The sequence below is a fragment of the Oncorhynchus nerka genome, linkage group LG22 (assembly GCF_034236695.1).
Source record: "Oncorhynchus nerka isolate Pitt River linkage group LG22, Oner_Uvic_2.0, whole genome shotgun sequence".
Taxonomy (NCBI): Eukaryota; Metazoa; Chordata; class Actinopteri; order Salmoniformes; family Salmonidae; genus Oncorhynchus; species Oncorhynchus nerka.
In genome coordinates, this window is record NC_088417.1 from 84,605,794 (window position 1) to 84,617,607 (window position 11,814).

General features: G+C 42.7%; 2 protein-coding genes across 2 annotated transcripts; both read right to left on the reverse strand.

Moving 5' to 3' along the window:
* Positions 1–376: 376 nt before the first annotated feature.
* LOC115105915 (heat shock protein beta-11-like) lies at positions 377–1,369 on the reverse strand. Its single transcript, XM_029628414.2, has one exon. The coding sequence runs from the start codon at positions 1,237–1,239 to the stop codon at positions 610–612; it is 630 nt and encodes a 209-aa protein (XP_029484274.1). The 5' UTR covers positions 1,240–1,369; the 3' UTR covers positions 377–609.
* A 955-nt stretch (positions 1,370–2,324) lies between these two features.
* On the reverse strand, positions 2,325–2,992 carry LOC115104815 (heat shock protein 30-like). Its single transcript, XM_029626142.2, has one exon. The coding sequence runs from the start codon at positions 2,967–2,969 to the stop codon at positions 2,325–2,327; it is 645 nt and encodes a 214-aa protein (XP_029482002.1). The 5' UTR covers positions 2,970–2,992.
* Positions 2,993–11,814: the final 8,822 nt, after the last annotated feature.

An 11,814-nucleotide genomic window follows, 5' to 3' on the forward strand; every position in this document is an offset into this window, starting at 1 on the left:
TTCCTAATTCTTTGCACATAACATACAAACATAACCTGTTTGTGCACATTTTGTTTAACTACATTACTCTAACTACCCTAACAACCTTTTAACTACATTACTCTAACACCATTTTGTTTAACTACATTACTCTAACTACCCTAACAACCTTTTAACTACATTACTCTAACACCATTTTGTTTAACTACATTACTCTTCATGAAATCAAACTCTGTCTTTTGATCCACTATTTGATTTTCAAGGCAAGTTTACCAGGCCAGAGCATACCCATCATACCAACTCAGGGACATGATTTAAATGGAAAAATATTAATTACCCAAATGCAACATACTGAAATACTGGTTTGTATAACGAAATTACATCAAACAAGGCAAAACATTGTAAAAAATAAAATAATAATAATACATTTATTGACTGTGCATAAACATTGGCTTTACATTCCACGCCGTTGAGAATTATTGACGTTGCATTTATCAAATTTGACAAAGAGCAATTTACCCGAGATAATTCACTGATGTCTGTACTGACTAATATTCATGGGAGTTGTATATTATTGTCCAGCCATAAAGTTAATGGTATTAGTTATATCATGATACAGTGTCATCATAATCAGTCCTTCTTGGGCTCTTCCTCTACAGCAGTGCTCTCAGCTGCAGCGTCGGGTGAGGTTATGGCAGGTAAGCAAGTGATAGGAACCACTCTCTCATTGCCTTCTGTCACAGCAACCACTTTTGGAGCCTGGATCTGTAGCTGTCCATCGTTCAAAGAGCAGGTGACAGTCTCAGGATTCACACCTTCAGGCAGATCAAACTCCTGTTTAAACTCCTGGCATCTGTAAGAGTAGGAGCCCTTTCCATCATCCTGCTTCTTCTCTGTCTTTCCACTGACTCTCAGCTTCCTGCCCACCTGCTTGACAGACAGCTCCTCTGGGGAGAAGTCTTTAGTGTCCAGTGTCAGTGCAAAACGGTTGTTTTCTTTTCCCATCTGGAAAGAGATAGGCTTGAAGTCAGTTGAAGATAATGGGCCTTCAATGTCTTCAAAAATCTTTTGGTGCAGTCGTTGCATATATTCCATATTGTGCCTCATCTCCTGCATATTTCGCATCATTTCCTGCTCCATCTGGAAGAAGAGAGGCCGTGTCTCTGGCCAGAGACTGCGAACGGGCCAGTGGAAGTCCATGAAGGGGCTCATTGGGCTCATTGGATTGAGGGAAGGCTGCATCATGCTGGGGCAAAGCATCTTCAAATCAACTCTGTCTGTGTCGTTTCTGCTGGTCTCGTCTCTGAGTGTGTTTCTGAGAGCTTATGTCCGGAGCAGACTAGGGCTCACAGCTTTTATCCTGTCCAGTGGAAAGTTCCAGTAGCATTCCATTTGACTGCTACATTAGTGTGTTATGACTACGCAACTTCTGTCATACTCCAAAACAAGCCCCTGGTAATACTGCAGTCTAACTGCCAAATGCCTCTGGGATATATCTTTGCTCTATTTACAGAGTGACCACAGAAGCAGGTCGGAGTCGTAGGGTCACATAACGTCCTACAAAGTTAGAAAGGAATCTACAACAGCTGCTTTGTCATGCTGCCATTTTCTGTTCCTGAATAACCTTTTCCCCTGACAACAAATCCAAAGTATTCCTGATATCACTGTGCTTATGAAGATAACAAATCTAATATATGGTTTTGCCTTGAGTGATAGACATAGAATGAATGACAAGTGCACTTCAGCAATCTGTTCCCCTTATTGATATGACTTGCAGTAAATACATGAATAAAGCTTCAGTCAGTATTTAACTTCCCTCAACACTCTTGTCGGATGTGACCCTGAAATGTACACCCCCACTGACGACATTGCTTCCTTACTCTGTCTCTAAATACAGCTATGTGGTTGTTGAGAGAGAAGATCACACAACCAAAAGATTATTCATAGTGTGTATTGGGTAGCATAATTATTCACCACCTGTAATGCAATAATATGCTCGATTTGACTTTACAAGAACTGTTAAGATTCTATTTGTGGGATTTTTCCAGCAACTTCTCCAAGTTAATTAACTGTTTAAAGGGGCACTTGATCTGGACACAGACTATTGCCATTCCTTTTCAATGACTTGCCAAAGACTGGGACTGAAATATTGTATGTGAAATAAGCTCAAAACAACTGTTATAAGTACTGTTGGTGCTTTTTATTGGTACACAAAAATACATTTAGTTGACATTTTATTGGGTAACAAAACAACACATATGAACACGACATTTCAGCGATAATGTTATAAAAAAAACATGACAAAAATTCAAAGATGAGATTTGAAGTGAAAATAGGTTCAGTCTTTAAGCTATCAACTTTTTGCCGAGATATTGATTCCTCTGAGTGTCTATGTTGCTGCCCTCTGTCTGTGAGCTGAGGAATTGTGGCATCTTCATATCCAGGCTACAGTTGATGGGCACCACTCTCTCAGCCACCTCCTCAGCAGATGATGGATTCTTTCGAGCCTCGATGTGGAGCTTCCCATCATGATCCAGGGAGCAGGTGACAGTCTCAGGATTCACCCCATCAGGCAGATCAAATTCCTGTCTGAACTCCTGGCATCTGGAAGAGTAAGAGCCTTCCCCATCATCCTGCTTCTTCTCTGTCTTCCCACTGACTCTCAGCTTCCTGCCCACCTGCTTGACAGACAGCTCCTCTGGGGAGAAGTCTTTAGTCTCCAGTGCCGGGGCAAAACCCTCTCTCTCTTTCTCCAGCGTGTAGGAGACTGGTTGGATGACCACAGAGGCAGGGACATGGTCCATCTCTCCAAAGACGTGCTGCTGATGTTTCTCCATTAGCTCCAGACTGCTCTTGATCTCCAGCATGTTTCTCTGCAGTAAATACCGCTGGCAGAGAAGAGGTTGGACCTCTGGCCAAAGACTGTGCACAGGCCAGTAGAAGTCCATCAATGGGCTGAGGGAAGACTGGAATACTCGGGAGCACAGCATCTTCAGTCGATGTTAATGTTGAGTCCCCTTGCCCTGAGATTGTACCGTGTGTTCAGTGTTGGTTGTGTTGGTTTTTGTCTCAGCAGTGGGAGTTTCACATTGTTTATATTCTGCTACATTGTCTTCAGGAACTTTCCTGTCTTTACCACAAGAACAAGCTGGATGCTTTCCACATTCCTCAGGTATTAGTGCTCTTACCTTCTCACAGATGATTGCTTCAGCCAAATATGATTGTTACTTGTGACATTAATTGTAAATTAAAATGTGTTTGGAATCCTATTCATTTTTACATTTGCAGTATTTATGGAGCGTATGCAGGCTATTCTTCCTCAATGTCTTGAAATAGATGATGATGAAGTGGAAGTACGATCATAAGCTAAGTTATAAAGAGAATTGCCATCACAGGTCAGGAGTTGTTGTCACAGGTCAAAATTTAGATGAACTCATTCAAAAATATTCCAGGGAGAAATCAAATTTTGGAACATTTTTGGGAGATTGTACAGCATTATAAAATGGGTCATTTGTAGATGTTGGTGTTATTATAATATTGTTGAAAACGTAATGAATGTTTGTTTGACATTATATTTTCCATGCATTTTCTTTTAATTAATCAAAACAATCTTTTCAGAATTGTGTGAAAACAATTCCCTCACATGCAATTATCTAAAAACACAACAAATACTCAAAAAAGCCTACATTGCATGTCCACAAATTATGTGGACATGCAATGTGGGATTTTTTGACTATTAGTTTTCAGAAGTCAGGTTTACAAACATGTAATGAACATCTTAGGAAACAAATCATTTTAGTAGGGCTTTAGAAATGTGAATTTATTGAAACTGATTATTGAAAAATATCAGGCCAGTGAGCTATTGGAATGTTAGCTTTATGTTGATATTGTGCAAACCCACAGTTTCATCAACTGTCCAGGTGGCTGGTCTCAGATGATCCCGCAGATGAAGAAGTCTGATGTGGAGGTCCGGGGCTGGTGTGGAGGTCCGGGGCTGGTGTGGAGGTCCGGGGCTGGTGTGGTTACACTTGGTCTGCGGTTGCGAGGCCAAATTCTCTAAAATGACGTTGGAGGCGGCTCATGGAAGATAAATGGACATTATGTGCATTGTGTTGCACATTTTAAAGTGGCCTTTTTTTGTCCTCAGCACAAAGTGCACCTGATATGCCACACCTGTCAGATGGATGGTTTATCTTGGTAACAGAGTAATGCTCACTAACAGGGATGTACACAAATTTGTGCACAACATCTTATAGAAATAACTTTCTGTGCGTATGGAACATTTCTGGGAACTTTTATTTTAGCTCTTGAAACATGGGACCAACACTTTACACATTGCATTTATATTTCTATTCAGTATATTAGCTAAATTAAAACTAAAATGTGTTGATTTTTGTTTGTTGTTATACAGTAATAATTCCCCTCCCACCTCCACCAAACTCAGACCCATCTGCAGAACCTAATTACAGGAGTTGCTACAGATGGAACTATGGAGAGGAGTTCAGAAGTTACCTGTTCCTCCATCAATCTGTTCTCTGCGAATGAGGACCAGGTACAGGGGGAGATACAGGTGGCTAAACAGTGGCAACACCAAGGCCTTTCTCTACAGTTGAGCTCAGGCCTAGATGAGACAGAGCTTACTGTTCAAGATGGTAAGTATGCATGAAAGAAACTAGATCAAGCTAATATGTCAAATTACTTTAGATTGTGTGCATTGTTAGTTATTACTGCACTGTTGGAGCTTGAAACACAAGCATTTTGCTACACCCACAATTACATCTGCTAAACACGTGTATGTGACAAATACAATTTGATTTGATGATTTGACTAGCTTTCCATAAGAGAAGAATCAAGACATATTGAACATAAGTAAATCATGATTCTCTCTTTATTTCTGAGTAAAATGACCAAATGACCTTTTTTTCCCTAAAGACAAACAAACAATGTATTGTCCTCTCTCTGGTCTATGAGAAGTCCATGTATGTGTACAAGAGTTTCCCATATGTCAATATTACTTCTCTCTGTGTGGTCGCTGAACCTGCTGTGCTGAACCTGCTGTGCTGACAGGTCTGGAAGATTTACTTCCCCGGTGTGTGCAACCTGTGTGTGTCCCCTCGACTCTATAGCTATGGAGTTCTGCTGGACAGTATGGACCCAGACAGTGTTTTCTATACAGTACAGAGGGACTAGCCTCCATGGCTCTCTGCCTCCCTCCTGGTGCACATAATCAGATAGTGGTACTAAAACATGAGTAGCCTTGTGTCACAGTCCACTGCCAGAGTATACTGAAGGCCTTCCTCAGATAAAGGCTGACATTGTTAATTATGGTTCCTTTACGGACAGTTTAATTTGTACTGGGACTTTTGTAAATGTGACTCAGAGCAGATGACTCAGGACAATGAATGAGACAGAAAACTGTGACTTTATCTTGTATTTGAATGAACTGTCTGTTGTGGGTTCTCTCCAGTACAGGTGACGGGGTCTGTTTTCAAATTAAGTCACCAGGGAAACAGATTATTGTCGGGTGGGCACCCAGTCTTTCCTCATAACCGTTGGCTGACTGAGCCCATTCAGAACACACAGTGAGAAGGGAAGATAACGGTTCAGACAGCTGAGAAGGGAAGATAACGGTTCAGACAGCTGAGAAGGGAAGATAACGGTTCAGACAGCTGAGAAGGGAAGATAACGGTTCAGACAGCTGAGAAGGAAGATAACGGTTCAGACAGCTGAGAAGGAAGATAACGGTTCAGACAGCTGAGAAGGGAAGATAACGGTTCAGACAGCTGAGAAGGAAGATAACGGTTCAGACAGCTGAGAAGGAAGATAACGGTTCAGACAGCTGAGAAGGAAGATAACGGTTCAGACAGCTGAGAAGGGAAGATAACGGTTCAGACAGCTGAGAAGGGAAGATAACGGTTCAGACAGCTGAGAAGGAAGATAACGGTTCAGACAGCTGAGAAGGAAGATAAAGGTTCAGACAGCTGAGAAGGAAGATAACGGTTCAGACAGCTGAGAAGGGAAGATAACGGTTCAGACAGCTGAGAAGGGAAGATAACGGTTCAGACAGCTGAGAAGGAAGATAACGGTTCAGACAGCTGAGAAGGAAGATAACGGTTCAGACAGCTGAGAAGGAAGATAACGGTTCAGACAGCTGAGAAGGAAGATAACGGTTCAGACAGCTGAGAAGGGAAGATAACGGTTCAGACAGCTGAGAAGGGAAGATAACGGTTCAGACAGCTGAGAAGGGAAGATAACGGTTCAGACAGCTGAGAAGGAAGATAACGGTTCAGACAGCTGAGAAGGAAGATAACGGTTCAGACAGCTGAGAAGGGAAGATAACGGTTCAGACAGCTGAGAAGGAAGATAATGGTTCAGACAGCTGAGAAGGGAAGATAACGGTTCAGACAGCTGAGAAGGAAGATAACGGTTCAGACAGCTGAGAAGGGAAGATAACGGTTCAGACAGCTGAGAAGGGAAGATAGCGGTTCAGACAGCTGAGAAGGAAGATAACGGTTCAGACAGCTGAGAAGGAAGATAACGGTTCAGACAGCTGAGAAGGGAAGATAACGGTTCAGACAGCTGAGAAGGGAAGATAACGGTTCAGACAGCTGAGAAGGGAAGATAACGGTTCAGACAGCTGAGAAGGGAAGATAACGGTTCAGACAGCTGAGAAGGAAGATAACGGTTCAGACAGCTGAGAAGGGAAGATAACGGTTCAGACAGCTGAGAAGGGAAGATAACGGTTCAGACAGCTGAGAAGGAAGATAACGGTTCAGACAGCTGAGAAGGGAAGATAACGGTTCAGACAGCTGAGAAGGAAGATAACGGTTCAGACAGCTGAGAAGGAAGATAAAGGTTCAGACAGCTGAGAAGGAAGATAACGGTTCAGACAGCTGAGAAGGGAAGATAACGGTTCAGACAGCTGAGAAGGGAAGATAACGGTACAGACAGCTGAGAAGGAAGATAACGGTTCAGACAGCTGAGAAGGAAGATAACGGTTCAGACAGCTGAGAAGGAAGATAACGGTTCAGACAGCTGAGAAGGGAAGATAACGGTTCAGACAGCTGAGAAGGAAGATAACGGTTCAGACAGCTGATAAGGAAGATAACGGTTCAGACAGCTGAGAAGGGAAGATAACGGTTCAGACAGCTGAGAAGGGAAGATAACGGTTCAGACATCTGAGAAGGGAAGATAACGGTTCAGACAGCTGAGAAGGAAGATAACGGTTCAGACAGCTGAGAAGGAAGATAACGGTTCAGACAGCTGAGAAGGAAGATAACGGTTCAGACAGCTGAGAAGGGAAGATAACGGTTCAGACAGCTGAGAAGGAAGATAACGGTTCAGACAGCTGAGAAGGGAAGATAACGGTTCAGACAGCTGAGAAGGGAAGATAACGGTTCAGACAGCTGAGAAGGAAGATAACGGTTCAGACAGCTGAGAAGGAAGATAACGGTTCAGACAGCTGAGAAGGAAGATAACGGTTCAGACAGCTGAGAAGGGAAGATAACGGTTCAGACAGCTGAGAAGGAAGATAACGGTTCAGACAGCTGAGAAGGGAAGATAACGGTTCAGACAGCTGAGAAGGAAGATAACGGTTCAGACAGCTGAGAAGGGAAGATAACGGTTCAGACAGCTGAGAAGGAAGATAACGGTTCAGACAGCTGAGAAGGGAAGATAGACTGCTGTCTGGCTGCTGGGTTGTGTTTGACCAGAGAACAGAAGACTCCTCTGCCCTGCAGTACTTCCAGGTAGCTTTACTGTACCAATCAACCAGGCCTTCAGAGAGACATACTGGTGGTGTACTAGGTTGTGACTAAACTCGTTCCTCCTTTACAATGTAGTTTTACGGCTGTCTATCACAGCAGAATTTGCAGAGGTATTAAAGGGGTCTGTTTTTCTGCTGATCTGATTATGTTCCTATCAACCTTTCTAGGAAATGTGAAAGGAAATTATAAATTAGCATCCTTTTGCACTTTAGCATGCACCATTTTCAATCTATAACACCAGAACTCTTAATAATTCCTCAAAGGTGTGTACTGTATGATAAATAGGTGTTAACTTCAATAACGTCATTGGTCTGTTGTGAAAATTGAACGCTCTGTGCTGCTTTGAAATCGGATTGATGTTTTTGCTGTTTCAGCAGCTTTAACCACTCAAGCCTAGAAAGAGAAAGGAACATCTTAGAGCTTTGACCAGTGAATAAAAGTATTTTGTATTGCTTGGCCCAATAAGTCCCGGGTAAAGATGATGAATCACTTATCACAGTCTTAATCACCTGTGTCATAACCTCATGGTGTCTACATGGAGAGAAGAACAAACCCTTGATAAAAATCGTACAGCCCTGGAAACACTATCTCAGAGAGTCACACCTCCAGAACAGAACAGCCCCTATAAAACGGACCTCCTGCTTCGCACACAGAGCATGAAATTCTGAGGGTATAATGACCTGAGGCTACTCTTGGCCCAGAAACCAGCTTGGGGGTGAAGGGAACATATTTTCATGGATGGCCTCTAGCTTAGCAGTCAGGCATAGTTCACACTATTATATTTCTGCTGCTTTACTGGTGTTTCTAGACCGCAACCAGATGTGTCCCTTCTACAGGAGGTTGGTGGCACCTTAATTGGGGAGAACGGGATCGTGGTAATGACTGGTATCAAATACGTCAAACATGGTTTCCAGATGTTTGATTTCATTCCATTTGCGCCGTTCCGGCCATTATTATGAGCCATCCTCCCCTCAGCAGCCTCCTGTGGTCCCTTGTTTATTTTCTTCCACATTGCAGCTTATTGGCCAATAGCAGAACCCTATACTCAGTTGACAAACGCAATACAAAAAAGAATTGCGGACCTCCATAATGTATTCCTGTTGGGGTGATTGCATGGTCTATCTGAGCAGGCTGAATCCCTATCATACTGTCTGCCTAAGCTGCGGTCTATATAAATAGTGTGAGCCTGGGACCACCCCTGTGGACGCTTGGCCAGCATCAGTGTGCATGTGCATGGGACACAGCCTCACAGGAACACTCCACAGGTCAAAGTCTGGAAAAACAGGAAGGATGCTCTGCCACTCTCTGGGATGACGAACAACACAGAGAGAACCAACCAATGAATTATAGCAGGAGCGCAACTTGGGTTTTGTTATAGCAAAATTGTCAGATAAACACTCCAAACAGCGTCACCCGACCGCTCAGAGGCGTCCGCATGGTCCTAAAGCACACCGTTGCCTAGTTTGCATCACATTCCGATTATAAAACTGGGGGGTGGCAAAAATGCAATTTTAGAATGAGTGGGGACATGTCCCCTGTGAAAGTTACACCCCTGATTTATACACAAGATGACTGAAAACGGGCTCTGCTTTGGCACTCCCTCAACATTGTAAAAAATATTTCTGAAAATAGAAACACATTTAATGTCTATTTGTTTTTGCCACATTTATTATATTACAGATCTCTTAATGCATACTTAAATACGTGTTATTTTGTCCTTGAAACATTCAAATACTGTACAATTCCACTCAATCCTATGGGGGACTGTGTCTTTTGAGGAGTGCCAATATGAACGACCGGTGGCTTCAAAGCCTCTCATTGGTCAATACATAGCATCAGCAATACATGGATATATATAAAACAATTGGAACCAACCAGTGTGGACAATGCCTTATTGAAACACTATTAAGAGAGGCTCCCTCACACTCCCAGTCAGTGGATATTGCCTGGTCAGCTTCACCTGGTTTAAGTATAATACACTCTATGCTTTAGTCTCTCACAAATCTAAAGACCCAGCAGTCTGTCCCACTCACTCAGTGTGTGTGGAGCAGCTGCCCAGCAGCTCTCACATCAATAAAGCAACTCACTGTTTACACAGCAGGCAAGTGTACTGTACCAGAGCACTTTGAGGGAGAGTTTGCATGCTTGAGGGTTTACCAAAACATCATTTGTCAACAGCGGATTATCCTCTCTACTTTTAGCCAGCAGATGAATGTCTTTATCAAAGTCTCAGGAGTGCAATGGATTTTTAGTAACACAGAAATCCATCTGACGCAAACATAAACCTTCATTTAATTTGACCTTATGTTTTCTGATTCCCCTTCAGATGCTGGTCAAGAGCAATCGTCTCTCAGATAGGATCATAGTCCTGGCTGGGAAGATTGAGGAGCTGTTGTGCCCTGAGCAGATGGATGTGATCATCTCAGAGCCTATTGTCACATGCTGCTGAACGAGAGGATGCTGGAGAGCTACCTTCACTCCAGGATGTGGCTCAAACCCATGGGTCAGTTCAGTCAGAGAGGAAGAGGTAAAGCGAGAGGTTTTACTCCACCCAAAACCTGTCCACGAAAACATGCCCACGAGATGAGGAATTTTTGTATGGAGGTCAATGAGTGTCGAATTTGGTCCCAAAAAAATGAATTGCTCATTTGCTACGTGGGACTTATTTGATCGAATAGAAGTGTCATAATGGTTAGGTTTTTACAAATGCATTGATATAAGTGGACTCACATAGCATTGCAACAACTTTAAAAAATATAACCCATTTTAGCATGGACATCACCAGTGAGGGATTCCACCATACAGATACAAAGATGAGTCATCTATCTCTATGGCCAGTTGTTCACATGTGTATTTGCCCTCTCATTGGCTAGAATGGTCCCACCTGATCTCACTTGCCACCCATCTTTGAGAACATGTATTTCCATTGTAAGAGTGGTCCCTCGACTATCTTGTCAATAGAATAGACAATATTTGGTTCAGTTCCAACATGGAAAGAGATGCCATTTTCCATGCTGCCATCAACCTGTGAATAGTTTTGTGAAAGTCTATCAAGGGGGCATTATTATTATTATCTCTGGTTATGTTTTGCTGATGAAATGTCTCACTTCTTCTCTTTACCTGTTTAGGTATGTTACCAACCTATAGTGACATGCATCTGGCTCCCTTCACTGACGAGCAGCTCTACATCAAGCTAAATGACTTAAATGTAAGCACCATGGACGCTCCAGCTTCTGGCGAGAGAAAAAAACAGGAAAAAACATGTCATGTTTTTTGCCATGGCAAAAAAAACAAGAAAAATGAACAGGAAATTAGCTCCAAAACAAAAAATAAAATAAAAAGTAGAACAGGAATTTAGTTTTAAAAATGCACATTTCTCAGCATGAGATTAGCTATAACATTGCAAATTTTTCTCTCTGTCCCATGACAAAATGGGACAGATTCAACGGTTCTGCCTTATTATTATTCGACCATGCTGGTCATTTATGAACATTTTAACATCTTGGCCATGTTCTGTTGTAATCTCCACCCGGCACAACCAGAAGAGGACTGGCCACCCCACATATGCTCTCTCTAATTCTCTCTTTCTTTCTCTCTCTCGGAGGACCTGAGCCCTAGGACCATGCCCCAGGACTACCTGACATGATGACTCCTTGCTGTCTCCAGTCCACCTGGCCGTGCTGCTGCTCCAGTTTCAACGGTTCTGCCTTATTATTATTCGACCATGCTGGTCATTTATGAACATTTTAACATCTTGGCCATGTTCTGTTATAATCTCCACCCGGCACAGCCAGAAGAGGACTGGCCACCCCACATAGCCTGGTTTCTCTCTAGGTTTCTTCCTAGGTTTTGGCCTTTCTAGGGAGTTTTTCCTAGCCACCATGCTTCTACACCTGCATTGCTTGCTGTTTGGGGTTTTAGGCTGGGTTTCTGTACAGCACTTTGAGATATCAGCTGATGTACGAAGGGCTATATAAATAAATTTGATTTGATTTGACAGCAGTCGTTGATCAGTCAGGCCTCAAATCTGGCAACAGTTTAGAGCTAAAGAATCCCGCTGTTTGGATCC